The sequence below is a fragment of the Taudactylus pleione genome, unplaced genomic scaffold, assembly GCF_031769625.1.
Source record: "Taudactylus pleione unplaced genomic scaffold, aTauple2 ptg000376l, whole genome shotgun sequence".
Lineage (NCBI taxonomy): Eukaryota > Metazoa > Chordata > Amphibia > Anura > Myobatrachidae > Taudactylus > Taudactylus pleione.
Window position 1 is genome coordinate 4680708 of NW_028284777.1, and position 25467 is coordinate 4706174.

The 25467-nt window shown below is 39.0% G+C and overlaps 1 protein-coding gene across 2 annotated transcripts in view; it reads right to left on the minus strand.

The window, feature by feature from the left end:
* The window catches only part of MAPK10 (mitogen-activated protein kinase 10), a 255191-nt gene that overhangs the window by 122253 nt on the left and 107471 nt on the right, over positions 1–25467 (minus strand). For both annotated transcript variants that reach the window (XM_088445014.1, XM_088445015.1), the window contains exons 2-3: positions 24323–24394; positions 2890–3059 (exon numbers count right to left, since the gene is read on the minus strand). In XM_088445014.1, coding sequence (XP_088301140.1) covers positions 2890–3059; positions 24323–24394 — 242 coding nt within the window. The remainder of the gene's footprint in view (positions 1–2889; positions 3060–24322; positions 24395–25467) is intronic.

Below are 25467 nucleotides of genomic sequence, written 5' to 3' on the forward strand. Positions count from 1 at the left end.
AGCGTGCCCCACACAAGAGTACTTTTTTTTTCCTGTTGTACAAGTATTACCCTGAGCAGGGCTGTCATCAGAAATTGTGGGTTCTGGGACTGACAAAATAGGCAGGTACAAATACAATTTTTTTATTTGTAAAATCTCTCCAGCCTCCCTAACCCAGCTGGCACTCTTCTTTTTCTCCAGCCCTAGGGTGTCTCCCTACCGCCAGCCAGTCCCCTTCTGTCTCTCCAGCCCTACTTTGCCTCTCGTCTCTACTCTACAGCCTTAGCAGGCCCCCACATCTGCATGACATGCAGGTCACCTCCTTCCTCTGTTCTGGCTGTTCCTCATGTGCCGCAGCTCCTCTCTCTTTCAGCGGCGCGGCATCATGACGTCACGTACACCGGTCCTCGAAAAAAATCAAAGAATACTTTATTGCACAGCCGCAGCAGTTGGAGGTGGAGTGGGCGGCGGTAAAAGCTGGCCACGTCGTCACCCACTTTTATTGCGCTAGCGTATTAGCCAGCGACGCCCGTAGGAGTGGGCTCCACCCTGTCACTTTTAATTGAAGAGGGTAGTACCGGGCGCCGGTAGGAGTGGGTGGCCCCCCTTTCTGTCCAAGTGTCCGGGCCCAGGACTCCAGTGACGGCAGTCCCTCCCCCCCGATGGCGACCCTGACAATGACAAACTTTATTAAGATTAGAGGCAATTGTCCTTTTTATTTCCCTTGAACTATTTGGTTCTTTGTGTACACTAATACAGACTAATATGTATTAAGCATGGTGTCTTTTTTATTTCCACATTCTTCACAACTTTTCTGGGCTGTGGAGCGGCTGGGGTAATTATCAAAAAAATGTATAATTGGCAATGTTGCCGCCCTAAGGTCCCTGAGAACCATGCCCTTTATACCAAAAGAATAAAGATAAAATAAAGCATACATATATCATTTTCAAATACAGATTAAATTAATATAATACTCCACAAAACACTTGTTATTAGGCTCTAGGAGGGGGATACAATGTGTTTGTTGCACCCCCAGGAAAACCAGTCTGGGGCTGGCTTTTAGTATAGCTTATGGACAACCTGTAATATTGAAGCTAACCCAGGGTTCTTAGCACATTTTGCCCACTGAGAAGCTCAGAGACCCTTTGATGTCCTACTGGGACATCAAAGCCTCTGAGATTGCATGCCTCTCTTATTGCTATAATTAGCACATTTATTGTTTTTTACCAACTTTTTATGACTACCTTTTGTTTTTACTTTTAATCTTTTCATGAAACTCAATTATCTGAGAACACACTTTAGATAACATTGAAAATGATCAGACTGGATAAGTGCTCCAAGATCAAACGCCAAAGTTACAAGTACACAGATTGAGTCTCTTTAAAAGTATGGAGAAGCTTATTTTTCTATGCAATGTGTAAAAAGTTCACACACAAAAGTGACACATGTACTGTAATAAAGACAGTTCTGATTGCTCCCACTCTCAGAAACTGCATAAATATAAATAAGTTTAAACTGAGAAGGAAAATTACGCACTTTATTAAAGTGAAAGGGGTGTTACTAAAGTGATAGGAGGGTGCACTTAATAGTGATGTTTATAATGCAGCTGTAAAGATTGTTCTGACTCTGCACGCACGCATTCGGTATGGGATCCCGGCTGCCGCATGACCGGCAGTTCGATTCCCGGCTGCGGCAGCCCGACAAAACAGCAGAGCCCGGCAGCGGAAGCCCGACAGCGCTGGAAATCACGATCGTTCCTAAGGTAAAAATAAACTAACCTAACCAACCCCCCTAACCCTCCTTAGGGGTGCCTAACCCTTACCTCCCCCCCAAGTGCCTAACCCTAATCTGCCCCCTCTAAGTGCCTAACCCTAACCCCCCCTTCCCCACGCCTAAACCTAAGTCCCCCGGGGGGTGCCTAACCCTAAGTCCCCCCCAGGGGTGCCTAACCCTAGCCCACCCTCCCCCTAGCCTAACCCTCCCGGGGGGGTGCCTAATTCCCCCGAGTACCCTAAACCTAACCCTCCCCCCCCCCCGCGCCTGTCTCCCGGCGTCGGGAAAATGACAGGCATCTAGATTTTAGACGCCTGTCATTTATTCGGGATTCGGGAAGCCGGCGGTCGGGATTGCGGCCGCCGGCTTCCTAAACGTATCCCCACTGCACGCATCAAGGTGCTCAAGTAGTTTGAAGTGGCTGCTCCACAATGAGCTGGCCATTAAGGCACATGCTGTAGGTGCAAACAAATTGGTTTACTGGTGCTTCATATATGAGGCCAAGTGATTAAGAATCAATAAATTAGAAAACTCTTCCTTAAATTTTATAGCTGTACCAAGGTTAAGAAACAGAGCTTTACATTTAAAATGACACGAGTGTACCCCTTTAATAGTTTTATTTGTACATTTAAAATCTAGGTGAGGTGATCTGCAGGTGTGCAGGTGTGATATGTGTGTATGTTTGATCTAGACGTATGGCTTTGGATTAGAGATGAGCAGTTCAGTTTTAGCTCGGATGTTCCCGACAAGTTCGGATCTCAGAACGAGGCAAAACGTCATCTGTCACAGACAAAGATAATGTTTTGCCTGTGAAAGATGACAGTTTTGGCTTGTTCTGAGATCCGAACTTGGCAGTTAGATCCAAGCAAACCCGAACCGCTCTATTCTACTTTGGATTGTATTTTTCTATATAAAATTAATTAATAAAATCCAATTTAAAAAATATATGGGTAATATCTCAAATTAGAAACTACTTAACATTAGGGCAACACTGCCACTAATGGTTTTCTTACTCATTATAGCCCTGTATAATCCCATACACGCAATCGGCATTCTGTAACCACCTTTCAATTTGTGTCCCCATCACATTTTATGATGTGTATAGATTTTGTGCAGTAAAGCAATGCATTTACCTACCATACTATTCCCTGAGCCCCAGAGCCTATGGGCTTGAGATTCTGATAGCGTTTCAGAACTGTGAAGGTCGAGTCTCCTACTTCCACACTGTAGAACTGGTTGTCAACTTTGCTTTTGCTCATGTTGTAATGTTTGGCAATATATGACACATCCACTTGATTACCGAATCCCTAGAATATGAAAAATAAATGTAGTATCAAAGTGAGGAATTAATTTTTGCTTTTGATCATCATAAATTATTTATTAATATAAGTAATATTAAATATGAAATAATAAAAAAAGACAGTAAGCTGAAAATCATTCAGTAAACAATATTTTTATAATAAATATTTGCAACTTTTTATTCATTCCTATTATTCAGAGAGCATTGTTTACTGAAACACAATAAAAAGTTGTCAACATTGCAGAAGTTCTGCCACACACAACTTATCACATGGTATAAATTATATCACACACAACTGATTATGATATACAATTTGCACCTTGCACACTTGATCCTAATGTGATTGTGAACATTACAAAATAAACAACTGATTACAACATAAACAATCAAAACTCACAATAAACTATAAAGAAGTTACACAACACACAATCATTCCGTCACACTGGGTTCAAAAGACTTTTTTGTAGCTAAAGAAATGACACCTATCAATGCATCAATTCTAATGAGCAATTCATGCATACTTATTTTTAACCGAATGTAAATATCTTAAAAATCATGGTAATTGGATAAACACGTTCCATAAAGGTGTCAGACATTTGTGTGTCTGTTTTCCCCTTTGTGAGAATAACAATGAAACAGTTTTCCACTTTAAAAAAATGCTGTGCAGAGATTGTGCTTACGTTATATAGAAAAAGACTCAGGAACTGTAACGATGACTTGGTGTAGTATGGAATGCATGAGATATTTACGACATGTGGAGGACACGTTTTCAAGACACGTGGTATGACGAGTTGGGTACAGGACTCCTACAAGCGCACTGTATTCGGTCTGATAGTACAATGGGCATTGGAACCTGAAATCAGGATATTCCACGGAAGTTATCGGGGATCGGCACAGCAGTAGCAATCGTAGTAAGGAGTGGTGCATGGATGTGGTAATTACCTACCCTTCACAAAACTGAGCTATGTACAATATTTTTCTAATAAAAAGGAACACTCTAAACATCCACCAAAAAGAGCAGCAATAATATTCATTATTGAATCATATACCTGTTTTATCAGGAATATTCCAATGTAGAACTTTCACATAGTATAAATATAACTTTTATGTGAATGCTATTACCTATTTTTGCACAAAGCGATACCAGCTACCAATTTCTGGACATTGTTACATTATTTTGATACAGTTGTTTTGGAAAAGAATACACTTTAAACCGTATCAATCTTCTGTGTATTTTACATTGTTTTATGTTTATCTGCATATTTTATATGTATGGGACTGTGGCAATACATTTGTTTATATATTGAATACCTGTATTGGACTTTAATGGGATTGTGCAGCCAATTAAACCAATTTGAATGTTATATTAAATTTACAAGGTGAGCGCCATTGCCAGTATAAACTTTTCTGCAAAGTTTGTTCTACCTCTGCACGCATCAAGGTGCACCTTTTGTTTGCTATGGCTGCTGAATAGTGAGGACAGGAGACATGAGCCATGAACTGCGTTGAGCTGGCCATTAAGGCACATACTGTAGGCATAGGCGAAAAATGGGCGGGGCAAGGGGGCAGCTTGCCCCCTCCAACATTTGAGAAAGGGGCCAATCAGAGGCAGAATCCAAAGGTTCATTCTTCAGTCTGAGTGTAAGTTCTGAACATGCTCTGGATCAATACAAAAGGAGAAAAAGAAACTCTTTTTGTGAGGGCACGACTTATTAATATCTGCCAAAAATCTAATTTTATTTTAAATCACCAAAAAAAAAAAAATTGACAAGACATACAGTAGTAAACACAGAAAAAAGATCCCAAGTGAATCTTTCGATATGTTCTATATAGTTGTTCAAGCATCAAAACCGGAAAGTACAGTCAAGCACACAATTGTATCAAAAAGCAACCTCAAACTTGCCTTCTGAGAAGAATATCATAAACAGTACATAAGATGTTATATTGCAGTCAAATTCGTTGTTCAGGTTGCTGTAAATTATTTGAGACAGTATTCGTATAAACAGTATTCGTAAAAACAATATATCGCATTAAGATATATATGCAAACAGCGAAGATATATGACAATATATATAAAAAGATAAACATAATATAAATCGATTTCTCATTACATGCAAACAATAATCAGCATTTAGTCCTCAAATGTTTATTTAAATATAAACATGAAAAATCATACCTCATTATATCTCATAATCATTAATGACCTGATCATAGTAGGTGACCATGGTAAGTAAAAAGATCCAGTTAGAAAAGATTTCCCAATAGGGGGTGGATTACAGCTGTTTTATATTTGTTGTAAAAAACATTGAATACAAAATGAGTGCACTCAATCCCCCAAACAGGTAAATATAATAGTAGGAGAAAATAGTGAAGAGATGGAAAAGAGTCAGTGACCCAAAGTGTAGGACATCTACTGTTCTCCCTAGTGCTCGAAATTAGCAGAGGAGGGGAGAATGAGAGTGTCAGGCTACTCTGCTGCTTCTGCTATAGGCTCGTGGGAAATCACTCATAAATCTATGCCACCGATGAGAGAGCAGTAAAGAAGATTGGAACAACCTTACTTGCAGGTATGATTAAGGGGTCTATTTACTAAGCAGTGTTAGGAGACAGAGTGAAAAGTGATAAGGTGCCAGCCAATCAGCTCCCAACTGTAATTTTTTCAAACACAGCCTGTGATATAGCAGTTAGGAGCTGATTGGCTGGCACCTTATCACTTTCTTATTACTTTTCACTCTGTCTCCTAACGCTGCTTAGCAAATAGACCCCTAAGTGTGAGGTATATGCTTCTGGGTAACGCTGTGCGCACAGCGAATACCCCGGTCCTGACGAACGTTTTGCTCGTTGCTGGCTTGGTCACATGCTCTGGATCAGTTTGTGCCTATGTAATTTGTAGTACAGGAAACCATTGCTTCTGAATTTATCTACTCTAGTTGTTAAATAGTTTAAGTATTAGCCGAAAGGATATTGCTTTTCTTTCTGTCTTTCTTTCGAGAGCTGCAGAATGGCTGGCCAACCTCAAACTGCCTATTCTTAGAACTATGTTTGTGTATGCCTCCATACAACATTGTGTCCCCTTTATAATACATTATCTTATTTACATCACAGGTTGGGCCCTAATGTAGCTGTACTAGTTACCCTATAGGTAGCTCCATTCATAAAGCCTAGCCTTTAGCTTTAACTCCATCATCTTCATTTCTGTTCAGCCCCACAGACATTGCTAATATTACCCATGTTCTATAAATCAAGCTGTTACTATGGTACAAAGGAGCTGATTCAGACCCACTCGTTAGGATGCGATCACTCGTAGCTGGCCGATATTTGCAATCTGCGAATATGTATGTATCGCAATGCACGAGCGCAAACCACTGCGAAAGATTGGGAAGCGCTCGCTCGCCCAGCATAGAAAGCCCAATTGAATGAGTGACAGGAGAGGCCGTTTGTTGGTGGGAACAGGGGCAGGCCACTAGAAAAGGGGGAGTGGAGGTACGAAAGCAGGCGTGCCTGAGTGTTTTAACGCCGTTTCTGAGGCGTGCATAATTAACAGGCAGCGTTATAGTACACGTCACCTGGTTGTATTTCACACTGAAGTGATCGCAGTGCTTGCGGCAAGGTATAGTCAACCTCAAGAACTGTGAGCACATCTGATGGTGCTCGATGTACCAATGTTTTCATGCACTTCCAGGAGTTGACGTGTGCAAGTGGGCATCTTATGAATGGCTAGTGGTCATCTGCATACACAAAGTGATCGCACGCCAAAACATAGTGGGCGTGCTAATGCCTTGCCGTACGATCGCCTGCCTTGCTGGGTGTGCGTTAGATTTGCATACGCTGGGAGCGAGCGAAAGAATCTAGCGAGCGGGTCTGAATGAGCTCCAAAGTTCACTACAAGCTGGTATTGAAATATTAGGTTTTGTAGGAACAATTTTGACAGTCAAGTGATGGTGGTTTCGATATAGACATGTCTAGTAAAACTATGCTCAAGCAAGGGTTAATGTTTTTAAAAAATAAAAAGCAGACAATTTATTTGGTATTTTTTTGTAAAATAGGAAAATGTAATCCCAATTCCCTTCATATCCATGGACTCATTTTATTTACAGCTCATGCTGCTGTACTTGAATCAAAATTATTGCACTCAAGTGAACTATCTGAAAGTCACATCATTGAAAGTCCCATGAGTTTGATTTATGTGTGCCCATGTATTATCTGGGAGTGAGGGAGCCAAACACACCAGGATGAAATATACTGTACTGAGCCACTCAGGGATGTAAAATATGTTCTTTGTCTGACAAATTACAGTAAAGAGATTCACTAAATACAGTAATAGAAGCTCATCAGCTGAATTACACTAATTAAAGAGGGCTTTAGTGACCTTGGCTTTCTGCAAATATTGGGACAGCACAGGATGTACATAATTAAATTTAAAAAAGTCTCCCTTATAAACACCAGTCATATTTTCTATTCAAAAAGCAAATGTGTACTTAATGTTTTACCACTTCAATACCAATATAGTAACGTAACGTAAATGCAATTATTACAAATATTACAATAGCAAATGCTAAAGTTCTGAGGGATGAAACTGGGAATAATTTGAAAGAGATCACTGAGTAGGGAAGAAGCTATTATGTAAGTTGGTTAGGATAGGGATGGTGGAGGAGGAAGTGTTAGAGTTCTAACAATAGAACAGAAAGAGGAAAATCCATATGTGATGGAAGATTGAATATTTGAAAATTGGAGCAATGTTAGAAACATAATGTTATGAATCATAACATTTGACTTCACCTATAACAGCTATCTTTCCAATAAAGCTATATATGGTTATCATTACGTAGATGTCACCAGGACTTCCTCATGGAGAGTACATTTTTTTTTATCTTCCTCTATACTTGATTTGTTTATTGGGTGATTGCTTATATAATGTTCACTGTATAATTTCTGCACAAGGTAAAATCACATTTCCCTGAAAACCTATATTCTTTGGGCTTTTATATATGTTTGTCTTACTCTATGCTGTCTGTAAATTTATAGTGGCATAATATAAGCTATATTTTATTACTGAGAACAATAGCATTTGAGGAAAGGATGAAAACTCCAAGGTTACATTTAAATGATCTCTTAATTAACTAGAAAATGCATCTGGTAGCAATAACCAATTTTTTTAGGAATTGTTCTATAAAGTGGGTTAGATTTAATAGACAGATCTCTTTTTCTCGTACGAGAATCCACTTTTTCGTTTGCTCTAAGATACAAAGCCAAACAGATCCATGGTAGAGCAGGCAGCATACAATCAGAAACACAGGAGCAGAATAGTACGATACGATACTGGAGCAGGGAAGCACAACTGAAGCTGAAGCTTTCACTGGCAATGAAGGTGATTTCTCACTGCCTATTTATCCCAGTCTGATCCAATGAGAGGCTGGCTGCACAGGAGTGTGTGATCAGCACACAGTACGATCTTATTGCTGCAGCTAATCTCAGAGCATCCTGGTCATTAGACAACCGATCGGGGCTCAGGGTTTGTAAGCAGCGGCTCATTGCAAAAGAGTCATCAAGGTCTAACACATTTTGACCATGTTCAAGAGGAGGTGACAAGATTGAAAAGGTTTAATAATGAGATGAAAAGAAAAGAAACGCAAGTAAATAAGGAACACAGGTGAAAGGGAACATTTTTTGTAATATACTTAAGGATTTGAAATATAATCCAGTATATATCCAGTAATCCAGTAGCTAAATAATACATTTTTATAACTCATTGATGTTTGGGTGATCGTGCTGAATATAGCCAAACAATTTTATTTATAGGTACAACTGTGCAGGTTAGGTTGTCCTTATGTTAATAAAAATGAAACTCATTATAAGGAGCTGTGCCTAAGCACTTCAACAAAAAAATACTACTAATAAGATACTGCTTAAACCCAACAACTGCTGTAATAACAAAGGCTATTTATATTTTTAAGTCCCCTCCCACAAACAAACAAATTAACTAAAAATGTAAACACAGTATGACCGAATTTCGCTGAGATAATCAGATGAATACTACAGCTAGGCAATAACAGGATACTTTGTTTTTATTGAAAATTTGATGAAAAAAATATCCTCCCCTTCCCCACCAAATACAAATGCAGAAATGTCTGGCCTGGAGTCTGGCTTAGCTAAAGGGTGCTGCATTTTTAAAATAAATAATATATGAGTCCTAATGGCCAGTGCCAAAAAGGTTAATATCGAGCATTACAGAAATGTAAATGCATATTATACATGTAATTTGAAATGTATTCAAATAACGTATAAATATATTAAATAAAATGTGATTACATTTACCGTGGCTACATTGATTCCATCCATGGGTACAAGAGTGCTATGGTGCCAGAGGTGTACCCCATCATTATTGGTCCGGGGTGGGGTGGGGTGGGGGGCTACAGGTGCAGCCCTGTCAGTAGCCATAGTACAGTGGCTGTAGGAGGGGACTTTCAATGATCACTGCTGGATTCAATAAGACCAGAAAGTGAGGTTGGATTACTCCCTGCATTATTGAGAAATGTGCTAATGATCTGGGTCATTGAATATGTTGCCAAAACCTGGGATGAGGTAACAGAGAGCAGTTTCAATGCTGATGCACACCAGACATGAAAGAGTGGGTGATGGACACAGAACCGGCAATCCACTTGGCAGACCAATACATATGTGTCAGCATACACCTATCAACAAATCACACCAAACAGCCCCTTTGTCACACCATGGGCTCTGCAACTTAGCCAAGCATCTCGACAGACTTTTTCACAAAATGTGAGTCTATACTGTACTACGACCATAGAGCAACCAGCCAATGAAAAAGATGCTGATTCGACATTAGATAATTTTAGCAAATTTAAAGGACATACTCAAAATCCACCTTCTATCCCATTCACATTAGGGGTCATTATATCAACACTTTCAATAAATTGGTGTTAGATACTTTTAAACATCTTTCAGAAATAACAACAAAAATGAGCATAACAGTCTCACATTTAAAGGAACAGAAGATTCACAACAAAATAATTCACTGCATACCAAACCAGCAGATAAACCAACAGATAAGGGTGGTGGGACAGTTATTATGGACCATCCAAATATGAAGACAAGGTGTATAGACAGTGGGCAGAGGACAACACTTATATAATACTTAGGTGAGATCCAACCACAAAAATACATTCTAAGTGGAGTGTATAAATCAGTAATGTAAGGATTTGAGTGTCTTAGAAGAAAAAAACAGCACAATATTTGTATATAGGCAACCCCCACTAATCTGTATAAATCATGTTATTAATCCACCAAACCAATGGATTGTGGCATGGACAAACTCAATCACATCCAATATTTCCAATTATTGAGTTCCATTTACAGCCTCTAGTAATGGTCACTAAGTCTGCTTTAAAAGGACATCTTGGTGAAACTGAATAATCTGAAATGGATAAATAACTTTTGGCTCATTATTGGAGGTGTGAGATCTTTATACGCCATCATAGTTCATGCACAGAGGATTAAGGTCACCAAAGCTTTCCACCAGAAATCTATCTATAGTTCTTCATAATAAAATTCATCTTATCTTAAAAAATCATTATTTCTTTTTACACTATCTACAAAATGTTGGAACAGCCATGGGGAACAAATTTGCCTCAGCTACGTCAATCTCTTCATGGCCTTCTGGGAAGACCTAGCAGTTTGGACTGGCCATGATGGGATTTCACAGTGAGGGGCCCTACATACAAGATCAATCAGTTCATCACTTGTAAGACCAGTAACATAATGTATCTATTAGAATAAAGCTGTGGAGTGTTCTACTAGGTCAATGAAAATAAAAATGGGTGAGTATTACAGAAATAAAAAAAAGGATTCGAGGCACATTTGATATTTAAGTATTGAAAAAACCATCACCATTGATCTAGCAGACACATGAAAATGTCATTGGCTAAGTACAATAAGAAAATCCTCAAGCAAAAAGGAATGTGCTGAATTTTTCTACTGGATACCTTTTAGTCCTAATGGTCACAACATAGATTTTGAGATTAAATGGTTTTTATAGACCTCCTCCCAATGATCCCTTTTAAAAGTCTGAATCTAAATGTATGCTCTCGATTTTGAGCTTTGTTACCTATTATGAAATTAGTCGTTGGTGCTTTGGTGACTAGGAGCAACATGTTTTCATATATACTGTACATTGTCTAGGAAGGTCATCTGGGAATTCTGTCTATTATAAACATGGCTAAACACTACCTGCAGCCACTTGCATAACCTTCCTAAATATGGCTGCCAATAGAAAGTTTTTTAGTTTGATTGTCTAATATAGGTTATCAGAAAGCACCATGTTATAATATGCTCCATGAGTTTCAGTTGAAGCCGCGGTGGTGGAGTGGCTATAGATAGCAGACACTTCTGGTTGTTGCTATGACAATCAAATGACAACTAGCACACTCGTTCCAACTACAATTAAGGCCACTGTCACTAATTTAGATAGGGATTCTTCTTCCCTCCATGCTAATTATTAAGGAGCAAATACTACAGTGCCTATTGTTAATTTTGCGCTCTCTATTCCTAAAGATCGGACAGGCTGGATCATTCTTATTTTTTCAGGGTTTGGGGCATGGCCCAAATCTGCAACTCTGAGGAGACCAAAGTCACTTGATTTCAGGTGATATTGTTATGTATAGGTATTCAATTTAATTATGGTTTATCAATATTTAAATTGACAGGAAGTGTCACCTGTAGTGACATCACTTCCTGTTTCAATATGGGTCTGTGGTATATAAAAGGTTGTGTTTTCAGAAAATACCTCATTCTTGATAAGGACACTGTGTTGTCAAAATGCATTGGCAAATGTATCCTCCTAGGAAACATTGGCTGCCCACCAGATATCTTGGTCCACTGGTTCCAGTTGTCCAGACCTGGAAACTATAATACCAAGCATTTACTCTACCACCATCTGATAGGGTACGTATTGGTATATCCTGGTAGATACCATTTATACTACAATTATGATTATAATTCTGTTTGTTCATATATAACAAATTCTTCTTCATATGTGAGGTAATGCACTATATATTTATTTCTGTCTTTGCATGAATATTTTTCATTGGAGGAACTCTTGGAGAAAAGAATCATACTAGTAGATCGCCAAGCTATACTGCCACAAAAGATAAGTTCAGTGGTATCACCCCATATTGAATACTTTCTTTTAATTCCATGTTAATTACTCCAAAGAATATTACATTTTATTTAATTTTCTTTTTTTTTACATATACCATTGTGGGCCTTTTAAGAATCTCACAGCTACAGAAAAACCATTATTAAGTTTTAAATTATTCCATCAACAATATCGCTTGAAAAATACACATCTAGGGACCTACATTGTGCCCAGGCTGAAAAATGGTCACGATTTACCCCATTCTGCCTGTTTTGGTTTAAGGTCACATACGCCAACAATGTTCCAGTGTGTGTTCAACGACCTATTGGAAGGATTTTAAGGCTTTGCTCATGTTAAAAAATAACTGTTAAACCAGGAAAAGGGGTATGCCACAATTGATAAAGAGAGGCTGTTGCAGAGTTGAATGTAAGTGTATAGGTAAAGTCTCAGATGCCCCGCATCATGAGGAAACTTGTCCATACAATGCAGAAATGCTTGAGGAGCATCTGTCACTTTATATATCTGGAGCTGGGAACCTTTCATTATTTACTGATTAACCAAAAGGAGATAATTTATGAGATAACACATTAAGAACTTTGCATGGGGCTGGTGGCAGTGTTTTCGTAAATCAGAACTTGTGCCATTTATATTTTCCACCTTTATCAGTTCCAGGTCATATCATTGTGTTACTTTACTAATCACAGACCCACACATGCCAATCAACTGTTATGAACTGTAAAGGTATATTTCCTATATTCTGCCAGCATGTATTATCCTCTTCTTGCTGGGTCGGCTAATTCAATAAAGAGGCGATGCAGTTACTTCTGTGTTTCGGAATCCGGTAATTGCAATGCACATGTGCTGCCATCATCAGCAGAAAGGATCCCTCTCCAGTGAATTTAGAAAAGAAAACCATAGGCTTCACTAGCCAATGCCATCTAATGATGCTGTTAGCTAGCATGCGGTCATTAGAAGGTACTGAAGTACAGGGGCGTATCTACCCATTGGCCAGGATGGCACTCTCCAGCTGTGCTGACCAAAGGGGGGCGCCATCTGGCAGTGCCACCAGCAGCCAAGGGGTGGAATAATCCCCCGGCCCAACAAGTGTAGAGCAGACTGCAATAAGAGCGGTCTGCCCTGCGGAAGCTGTGTGTTTGTTATAGCAGCCAGCCAATGAGAGTCAGACAGACTCTCATTGGCTGCTGCATCGTCCATGGAGGGAACCGGCTGGAGCTCACTCATGAGCTCCGTCTTCCGGCTCCCCCCGCAGCGGGTGATGGGAGAGACGTCATGACGTCTCTCCCATAGTGCAAGAGAAGAGCCGGGACTCGGAGCGGACAGCGGTGGTCGCGTCAGGAGCGGGGATCAGGTAAGATGTATTTTTTCTTCTTCTGTATGTGTGTGTAAGCCTGGCACAGCTTGGGGGGGGCACTGTATAGGGGGTGGCCACTACTGGGGACACTTTATGGGGGGTGCCCGCTACTGGGGGCACTGTATATGGGGGACTACTACTGGGGGCCCTGTATAGGGGAGACTATTACTGGGGGGCACTGTATAGGGAGACTACTACTGGGGGAACTGTATAGGGGGGACTACTACTGGGAGCACTGCAACATAGGGGGGACTACTAATGGGGGCACTGTATAGGGGGGGACTACTACTGGGGGCAATGCAACATAGGGGGGACTACTAATGGGGGCACTATATAGGGGGTGGCCACTACTGGGGACACTTTATGGGGGGTGCCCGCTACTGGGGGCACTGTATATGGGGGACTACTACTGGGGGCCCTGTATAGGGGAGACTATTACTGGGGGGCACTGTATAGGGAGACTACTACTGGGGGAACTGTATAGGGGGGACTACTACTGGGAGCACTGCAACATAGGGGGGACTACTAATGGGGGCACTGTATAGGGGGGGACTACTACTGGGGGCAATGCAGCATTGGGAGGACTACTACTGTATAGGGGGGACTACTAATGGGGACAATGCAGCATAGGGGGGATTACTACTGGGGCCACTGCTTGGGGGGGAGGGGGGCACCAGTCCATTACATTGCCAGGGGCGCTTGGATCCCTAGATACACCCCTGCTGAAGTATATAGAGTTTGCTATAATAGTACCTGCATTGAATAATTGTTAGATGGGGCTAGTAGATGTTTCTTTGCCATTACAATTTTTCACATATTTCATTGGCTCGATAAAACCACTATCATATTAGACAATCCATGAGCTCAAAGTTTTTATTCTGCCCATTTTTCTGTCGCAATGTACCTGAAGAATAGACAGGGCAACTTACAGTTTGCATTCCTTCACTTTGACTTCATTCTAAAGACTCGCAGTTACCACTCTCAGTTTTTAGGCCTTATAATGGGTAGTAAAATTAGTAATCACATTAGCCATGTGATTTGGAAGTTAGGGTTGTTTATTCTAAACTGGATATGTTTACTTATTTTTTCAGGCTCTTCTCAAGGTGTATTGGCCACATTAATGAAAGTTTTATTCTGCTTGATTTCTTCAAAACAATTTGATCAAGGAAAATGAAAAAAAAAAAAAAAATAGAGAGGAAATTATTGGTGCTATAGCTTATTAATCATTATGTATTTATAGAAATGTCAAGGAAACATAGAATGCCAGTATTGTCCTTCATGAATCATAGAACTTTGAGCTGAAACTTAATAACATTTTGTCATTTATTTGGATATATGACACTGCTGGATTACAGGCAAGGAAAAAAATATAGAAATTTCAATTGACTACATGTCAGATTGAAGGTCTTAAATTATATTGGTTCTTTCCACAATTTTCAGTAACAGTACCTGTCCTTTTCCAGATTTGAGGAAATGGGATTATTAATCTTCTGCAAACTACATGAAAATTGGAACCTTTACATGGTCTACTAATTAGTCATTTTGGCCCTATAGACTCATCTGTTTAATTAGCTACAGTACTGTTCCAATATAATCTCCTTTCATTTATAAACTATCTAAAAACCATATGGGGAGACTTAGAGTTGCATGTTTTTTTAAAACTGGCATTTTTCTGCATTGATGAGCTGTGCTACTTAGCATTGATCATCATTTGGTAATCATTTGGTGCTGCCACATCTAGGGATGCACCTGGCTGGTTTGTACCAGGGAAACTAAAATAAAAAATGATGCCTTGGTGCCTTTATTATTAAATAATATCACTCCCATTTATATAAGAAAAAATAGTAGTAAACTCATATATTTAATAAGAAATATCAGTGTCCTTATATCCTTAATAATAAATAAGGCCCTGTATCTTTAATTATAAATAATAGTGCTCCCAATATTATTAGTTTTAACAGTGCCCCTTAGATGAAGATATAATTATTTTGACAGCAGACTGATATTTAATATTGTTCCCCTAATTTTTCTGTATTGTACTGGTATTCCTAATTACTTAGGGGGGAATTCAATTAGACACAAGAACATTTTTTGTTATAGTGTGTTAACCGGTAATTTCACTTACGTGTCTATGCGTGCTCCCGTTTAACACACAATTCAATTGCTTGTTCCTGGGGATTTTCCTCAACGTCTCACGGGCTCAGGAGGTCCCGGAAAAAAAGATGTGTTAACTCCTTAGGAGAAGTAATGCACGTTATAATTGAATAGCTTAAAATTTGAATCACCCGTAAAAAGTCACATTTACACCCGTAAATGGGTTATCATGGCTAATTTAATACGGGACTTAGTCTTCTTTTCTTGATTTGCCGTATATCACTGGGGAATAAAATGACGAAATAAAACCTCACAAAGAGGCACAAACTGTTCCATAGGAGGTAATATCTGGTAAACCTATCTGCTGAACAGATGGGCAGCTAATCAGAAAAGGACTCTCATACGCTAGAGATCAATCAGAATTTACAATGTCTCTTCAATATTGTGCACAATCAATTACTATCAACAAGTATAAAACAGACTTTTTTTTACTATTTAAGGTCATACAGTACATATATAATAAAAATTCATCCTATTTTCTTACACTATGGCCCCCATTTATCATCGATATTAAACACCAGGGCTATTATTCGTTACCCCTCAGGCGAGCTCCTGCGAAGTCCTTGTCCTCGACGGGTCCTCTGCTGGGCTGCTGGCAGCCTAACGATGTCCTGTGTTATGCGCATGCGCGACGGTCTTTCTGCACATGTGCATGACACGGAGACCCGGCATTGCCTGGAAGGCTTCGCTGAAGACAGAAAGGCACCGCCGGGTCTCCACTGCCGGCAATGGGGCCCACATCGCTCTCGCCATCTAGTAGATGGCGAGAGCGATGCTTGACAAACAGCGTTTGAGCGGTTAGATTATTGCTGTTTGTTAAATCCAGTAACCTGGCATATCCCCTTTAGCGAGCGCTAAAGGGGTTATGCTTCGATGATAAATGGGGGCATATATCTGGTGCAACCTGTAAAACTATCTTTTTTAATCATTGTTTTAAAGACCTTTGTATTCATATTCACACCCTACTTTTTTCAAACCATTTTTCTTCAGCTAGCCTCCTGGAGGTGAGCTCCTGGTGGGAGGTGCTGTGAGCATGGTATAGCAAATTGTTTCATTTTGGTTCTGTTCTCCACTGCAAACACAGCAAATTGCACATTTGTATTGCATGGGGCTGGTCCATGATGACACGATTCATTGTGAATCACATCACCAAGCACTCAGACATGGGTGGGATCCAAGAGACTGGTCCACTCTCCAGGGAGTTAGGAGACCAACCCATATGTCAGGAGTCTCCTGGAAAATAGGACAAATGTGATTCACATTCAAAAAAGCCAATAGAGTAATAAACTGGGCAAAAAACTTAGGAAATATGGTCATATTAACTTGCAATTGTAAATTACTTGAAGGCTTTTTAACTATTATAAATGTAATCTTTGCTGTTAATGTAATTTATGTACTCAGATAGCCATATGTGTGTTATCAGTTAGGGATGGCCATTGATGATTCAAAATCAACGATTGTTTATGACTGATGTTGAATGCTTTTACCATCGATAGCAGAGAGCCAATGGTTATTAGCCGATGGACAAGTGGGAGCAATGGTTGTTTTTTTTCCACTGGACAGAGCTTAGCCCCACACCCTGGCATGCGCTAAGCCTTGCCCCCAATTTTGAATGGCCCGCTGCTCCCCCAGCATCGGTGGTAATCGAGGGGTGCAAACCACTGATGGTTCACCATATATGGTTTGTGTGCCATCGACGGTAATCACAGATGGACCCATCGATGGTCTCCCCACCAATGGCAAACCTTACTATTAGTGCAATGAAGGGGAACAATGTCATTTTCTCTCTTATCCTTGCCGCTGCCATGGTTCCTGTGTTTCTCCTTAATTGTCAGTCAGACAATATGGGGCTCCAGCAGAGATGAGCAGGGTTTTTCTACACTTCTGCCACTGTCATCACTAGACTGGAAGCACTAATGCTGGTACAGGTTGAGTCTCCCATATCCAAAATGCTTGGGACCAGGGGTATTTTGGATATCGGAATATTCCGTTGTTTGGAATAATTGCATATCATATTGAAATGTCTTAGGTATAGGGCCCAAATCTAACCACGGAATGCATTTATGATTCATATATACCTTATACACACAGCCAGCAGGTAATTTTATACAATATTTTCAATAATTTTGTGGCTCAAACAAAGTTTGTGTACATACATGAAATTCATTTATATGTCATATACACCTTATACAAACAGCCTATAGGTCATTTTATACTTTATTTTTAATAATTCTGTGCCTTAAACAAAGTTTGTGTACATTAAACCATCAAAAATCAAAGGTTTCACTATCTCAGTCATGCTAAAAATATTTCGTATTTCGGAATATTCCGTATTTCGGAATATTTGGATATGGGAGACTCAACCTGTATTACTTTTAAGGGACGAGACCATACAGCTCTCAGACGGACACAAGTGTAAAATGTGTCTTAAAATCGTTACCTATAGAGTTGTTAGCATCTTGCATTTGTGGTCACATACATAGGGGAGCATTTTACATTTGTAATTACATGCAACTTGCATCCAGCTCTGCATGAGGCCCTATATTAGCTACACTGGGTCGGTGACTGATAAATGTTCTATGTAAATATATAAAAAATATATAAAAAAAACCTGTCAATTTAAAATCAAAGACTAAATTAATTAAAAAATCTGCTTAACTGACCGCTATTTCATCTCTATAGATAATTAGTGAAGGTCATATACTGTACAGTCTCTTAGCAATAATTGTAATGGGATGAGACATTATTGTCAGCAATATACTACATTTTGACTATACCTTGTACTGCAGTTTAAAATATCAGCCATCTCTTTTCAGACGTTAATTAAAAACTTGTGACTTAAGCCACAGTAATAACCATAATGTTACTCTTTGTTTATCCAGCCATGGTAATCATGTCTAGAACCTTACAAGGAGAGAAAGTTGCACATCGTGTGAACTTTCTGAAATGCCATGTCCCAGGGGTACTTGTTAAATTAATTATAGAGACATTTCTTCCTAAGGCCACAGCATGACAGATATACTATAGCATTTATTATTCCACAGGAAGACTACACTCTTTGAAGACACTATAATGACTATCAATAATTTCCTTGACGAGTGCTAATCTGTTTCGCCATGACATAAATTGGCACTCTAGTGATGGGTTGTAAATATATCACAATACAGCAAAAAGGGCTTATGAATTAGTCTACTATCAAGTATACTGTAACTCTCTAACAAAATCTTTATAAAGAGCCCTAAGTGATATAGGTGATGTCATGTTGATGACACAAAGTGACATCACAGACTAATTTAGGCACATGAGCAAGAGTGAGACTGCATCTGAAAGTATTCAGATTTTGTTTAAAACTGTAGAAATAAAGTGATGGCCTTTAATAAAGTGTATCAAATTAATTGCCTTTTTATTAATTTTTCGATTGTCAGTTGCTAAAATAGTACAACCGATTCCTTCTGTATATGCGGACTTACAGCTTCCACAACTAATTTATTTTAATAAGAAAAATGATTCATGACATGTCATTCAATTCTACTAAGTTATAATTAGTTGCCTAACACTGTAACTTAATATACAGCAGTAATATTTCAAACCAACAGAGAAAACTTGCATTTCATATATTTGAAATACAACAGTGGTAATGAAATAAATGGATATATGAAAAGCTCACAGACATCCATACTGAGTTAATTTTGTTCATTTGATATGTTTCACCATAATGTAAGTGGTTAACTGATGCTTTGCAGCACATTATTACCAGCATTATTTCTGCATAGTATGGCTCTGAATATATAGATATTATACAAGGTTCGGTATGGGAGGTCGACACTTACAATGTCCACAGTGAGTACTTAAACAATACATAGCCGACACTGTGATCCTGGCATGAGTGTAATGCGACTTAGGGCCATATTCAATTGCAGGTGAAAAGCCGTTCTCGACGAAAAGTTTTCGTCGATGATATCATTTCGCTTGTCGGAAACTTTCCGCCCAATTCAATTGCAATGAGTTTTCGCCTAAGTGGAAAGTCAATGCATTCAGATAGGCGGAAAAAGTGCAGTTTTGGGGTGCAAAGTTGCGGGAACCCCCGTGCAGTGTTAAGACAGTTCCACAAAGGTAAACTGCATCAAAAAAAGTTTAAAAAAATCATTAGAACACCCCCAAAGAGTACTTTCGTTTTGGAGGCGAAAAAGTGTAACGTTGGGGGACAAACATAAAAACTAGCGAAATAGACTCCAGGAGGGTCCCCAAGTATGCCCCAGGGGTATTTTTCTTTGCAGGTGTTTGCGGCAGGTGGTTTTTCCTACTTTTTTAAAACTAGACTTTAGCAACTTTTTAATATGCTAGCCCCCATTTTCAGGTACACCAAATTTGCTGGGACTAGTTATTTTTATGAAAAAATATTGCTAAATGCTATTCTTCACCCCATATGCAAATACGCGAATTAGCACCTATTGAGACCATTTATGTACCTCAAATACCTCCAGCAGGGCTATTCGGGGGTATCCATAGGGATCCATGTCAATGCACCGTGTAGGATGACTGCCGATCCGTCAGCAGACGGATTGTGCTGTCACCGCCGGCAATCGTGCGGTCCCCGCAGACCGCACGATATGTCGGCTTCCCCCTCCTTCATCTGAATGGCATCGTACATCGCATCCCAGATCAGATGGTTCCGCAGGAAGACCTGAGGATGCGATGTACGATCCTGCGGGAGCGCGCAGCACGATATCAGGTACGATATAGCACCTATATCGTGCATTGCCTTTAGAGATGTATTTTGAAGGGGTTTTTTTTAAGTATATTTAAGTGACACAAATATATACTTCTAGGCATTTTATGCACCCCCAAGTTAAGTAGAACATTTATTTTACAAAAAAAAAACCACTTCTAAAACAGTCAAATAATTATAGAAATTAAGGGCCAAATGTAATAGGGTGAGAGTTTAGAAAATGTGAGAGAAAACTCTCACATTTTTAAACTCAGCCAATGTTTTTCAGACTCAAAACTCTCTTGTTTAAACTCTCATCCAGGTGTTCCTGTTGTGAAAATAAAACTCGTTCAATGTATTAGTGTGAGAGTTTTACTGCTAAACTCTCACGTTTTCTAAACTCTTACCCTATTATATTTGGCCCTTAATTTCTATTATTATTTGACTGTTTTAGGAAAATGCATATAACAGCCATTTGACACAATTAAAGAACACTACAAAATTGTATTAAGGTGACTAATACACTTCTCTACTGCTATCCTATATCTCTTTGACTTTTTGGGGAGTACTGTTAGATTTCCCTATTTTCACCTACACTTATCACATGTAACAGCAGAAAGAATTATTGTGCAAAGAGGGTGTGATAACTTAACGCACGACAAGATATCGCTTTATCGCATCTAATTAAATTCCTCCCTTAAGGTGCGTACACACTGGGCGATTAAAGTGGACGACTGAACGATAACGATATCGTTATCGTTCAGTCGTCCACTTTATCGTCCATGTTTAACACAAAAAAGATGAACGATGACGACGACGCGCGTTCCCGCGGGTCGTTCGTCATCCTCGTTCATCGGGCTGACATGCAGGCCAACCTGACGACCTCGTCAGGTTGCTGCATGTCAGGGAATGGGTGAGAGAGCCCGGCGCTGAACGATATCGCTAATGATATCGTTCAGCGGCTGTGCTCAATGTCATGAACGACATTGAGCACAGCCTGCCGGGGACACACTAGACGATATCGCTCAGGGAGCATATCGTCTAGGGTGTATGCACCATTAGTCTCTGAATCTGTAATCGAAGCAGCTTTTTTCATTCCAAGTTCTGTTGTGCTGTATATACAGACTCAGACGCACACAGATATACAAGTGTTGTCTATCAAATTTATCAGCACAGTCTGCTGGTGCGTCCTAGACATATTGCATTGCAGATTAATTTGAAGGCTAGTACCACAGTGAATTTCAATATATATATACATATATATATATATATATATATATATATATATATATATATGCTCAGTGCTCAATGTCAGTAGGCCGTGTATCTTAATGGCTAATATGCTGTGAATACACATTTTTTGGCAATTTAAAGGTGGTGTGCTGGTCTCTTTCTCATTTCAGCTCTGGTAGCTGGATTGGAGCTGTGTGTGTGTGTGTGTGTATATATATATATATATATATATATATATATGTGTGTCCACATACATCTAGCCTCATTGCACATTAAATTGCCCTTCTAGTCGCGCCATGCTGTGGAGCGACTCGGTAGCGCCGAGCCTCTTTCCGTGCAACCTTTTCCTTTAAAATGCGTCTTATTCGCAAAGTGATGCGAATATGATGCACAAACAGCTTCTTCTGATTAAAATGATATGTGGCATGCCTACATTCTGTGTGCGACTGCGGCTGTATCTGCATGCAAAATGCTACGTTAGTGTCACAGCCGCTGACACTGTAACGTAGCATTTTGCATGCAGCTATAAGCATCTTCTGTCCCAGACTGGCCTGTGTAACCTAGCCCATCAGACTGTCTTCATTCAGGTAATGCAGATATGTATTTACTTATATTGGAATATTTGGTTAGTGTTGGTTGTGCTGGGAGAAAGCAGAGAAAAGGTGTTGGATTGTGGTCTAATACTAGTCACACTCCCTCCGTGGCTTGGCTATGCCACTTCTGGCAGCACACACTGGGCCAGTTGAGTGGACTTTCTTCTCAGGATAAAAGATGCCAGCCATATTCTCAACAAGATACTCCTATTCCCGTTGGAGAATGCCAAGCTTTCCTGTTGGCATCTAGCTCATACATAACATAACATAGAAACATAGATTTTGATGGCAGATAAGAACCATTTTGCCCATCTAGTCTGCCGCTTGACTTTCCTGCATGTCTGTGTCATACAGACATGGAGGACGGACCCTATTTGTGTGCACTGTAACAATTGTGTAAAAATAACCTTAAAATATATAACTTTTGCATTATAGTATATTGATGCGTGTTAAATATTTATTTTGTGATGGAATTGGCCTGAAAGCCTTTAAAATATTTACCACCTATTCTATCTCTCCAGAATGATGACACTATGCTCATAATTTTAGACCATAGGGGCCCCTGTTGTAAATACCCAGGGCCCACCAACCTTTAATCCAGCTCTGGGTTAATCTGCCATTCCACTCTAAAACAGCTCTAAAAAGTCAGGTATTTCCTTCTCACTCCTTTAGAAAATTGCCACAATGGTAGAAATGCTCAAATTATTTGAACCTCTGAAATTGGATTGAATTTAGTTTGTTCAAGGACTCCAAACTTCTTTGAGGTATGATTGTGATTTTTCAGATTCATTCATTTGAGTTTATGTCTCAAAGTACATATTAGATGCTAAAACAAAAGTTATAAAAAATATAAAATATATAATATATTGCTTGATTGAGTTTAAATTGCTAAATTCTATGGTATCATTAATGTTCTTTTTTTTATCTTTGCTCTTTGAGCTAGATTCAACTAGGCCCGATACTTTCCGCAAGATAAAAAGGGCTTGTAGCCTCGGAGTTTTACACCCGGAGCTATTCAATTACAATCCCTTTTCCTCACGTGGTAAATCTGCGGCTAACGCATGTTAACCCATAGATTTCGGGATAAGTAACCGGAGCTATGGGTTAACGCACTTGTGGAGGTCTCAATAAGGGTAGAAAGCCCTACTTACCGTGGATTTCTGTTTGAGTCTCAGGAGGTGACAAACAGAAATTCGTGCTAAGTGCTGCCTGAGGGTTTATTGCGAGCTGCAAATGATTAGCCCCAGGCACTGCTTTGAGACTAATTAAATCCAGTCCTTTGAGTTTGACATTTGCCTGGAAAGCTCCTGTATGGATCAACACACAGTTGCATTATGCCACAATACAGAAACTAATAAAATGCAGTGTTTGAGTGTACTGCAACACTCTTCCACCCTTTAATTCCTAGAGTGTTTCATCTAATGTATACAATTGAAAACTGTTAATGCTTTATTTTATAAATGTTACTGACAATCAAACGATTGAACCACAAAAATGTTTTGAATATTTAATAAATTGCATCAAACACAATATAAAAAAATGTAATTCCTGGGAAAATGCTCATTAAAAACATATTAGTGTGTGGATGTCTGGAGTGTGCGTGTATTGTTTAAATGAAGTCTAATGAATGGATTATTGATTTTTGCAATGAACCTTTAGTGCATAATAGATTGTGTTCGTGCATGATGTAATTTATATTTTTGTACTTGTTTTTGTCTGTTATTGCAGTGGGTTTATTAGACATGGCAGTAATTTGACTGTGTGGGAAAATGAGTCCATTCCTCGACGATTGCTTCTCGAACTGGAAATGTATTTGCTCAAGTTAGCACAGCATTTACCATTTTTATATAAGCATAAACGAATAGCTGATTCAGTGTTGTGTAATACCCAAGCATAAACACAATAGCATGACACTCATATAGCTACATTTAAATGTAACACATACTCATACAAATGAAATTGGGAAGCTATTATATGATAAATCGCAAACAATTTGGAAGGAAAATGGAAGTACAAATTCATACGGTACCTTGTTTTACCTGTAAGGAACACACACCTGACAAAAGGCAATCTTCACATCCAGGGTAGGCTCACTGCAGTTGTACAAGAAATGTCGGCTCATAAATACCTGCATGAAGATTAAAATAATATTGTATTATATGCTGTAACAAATAACCAATAAAGCTAAGGTTGTCATATTTGTAGCGCATCGTAAAAAAATAAAAGTTAAAATTTGATAGGCTGCTATAGATTAAATTTGATTATATAATTAACTGTGTTATTAAACCCTTATGTGGTTAATTCCTGGAACAACATTTAGGAATTATTCACTTAATTAAATAAAAGTTTGACATCTGCAGGCAAACAAAAAAGGCGTGTGTGATTATTTCTGGCCACACATACGGTTGGACAGCATGACAGCATGTAAAGTCCATTGTTCATATTATGGTTAGGCAATAAATTTTAACGGCTAAATGAAAAAATGCCACTTGGCTCCTAGTCAAATGGAGAGAACGATATCACTCAGCAACAAGGATTGGCACAGTCAGGGCAACACATGGTAACCTGTGACAATAGTGAGAATTGTGTAGTAGCAACATATGATAGAACAGGAAATGGTTTGGGCTACATAAATAGTTCTTAGTTCACTGAACCACCTAATTTCTATATATGTATATGTGTCAGCATAACATTTTAAGAGTGTTTTGGATTACTGAAAATGCTTATTGTATCACATTAATATTTGATATGTACATATGACCAAGAGTGCAAAATGTTTAAAGGACTACTAAACCCCAAAACAGAAAGTTTTCGATATGAGCCATGAAATTCAATAAATTTTTTTATTGTTGACTTAATTTTTCGCTGCAGCTATGGTACTAAATCAAATATCACTTCCCAACTCTACTATAGACAATTAAAGCTTCTCACCTTTTCACAAGTGTCCTAATTGTATTTGATACTGGTGAAAAAGATAAGCCTGCAGTCACTTAAGCTGCTGTACCCGTTAATAAATCTGCTTGTTGAAGCTAAAATGAGCTTGGCCATACATCAATTCAATTGTCCAGAAATAGATTCCACTGTAGTAAGGAGAAACTGTGTTTCCCTAATACAGTTTATCTGTAAAGCAATTACTTTTTTCTTTTTTTTTTTTAAATATAGCTAAAAAAAAGTTTGGAATTCAATATAAAGCATAATGAA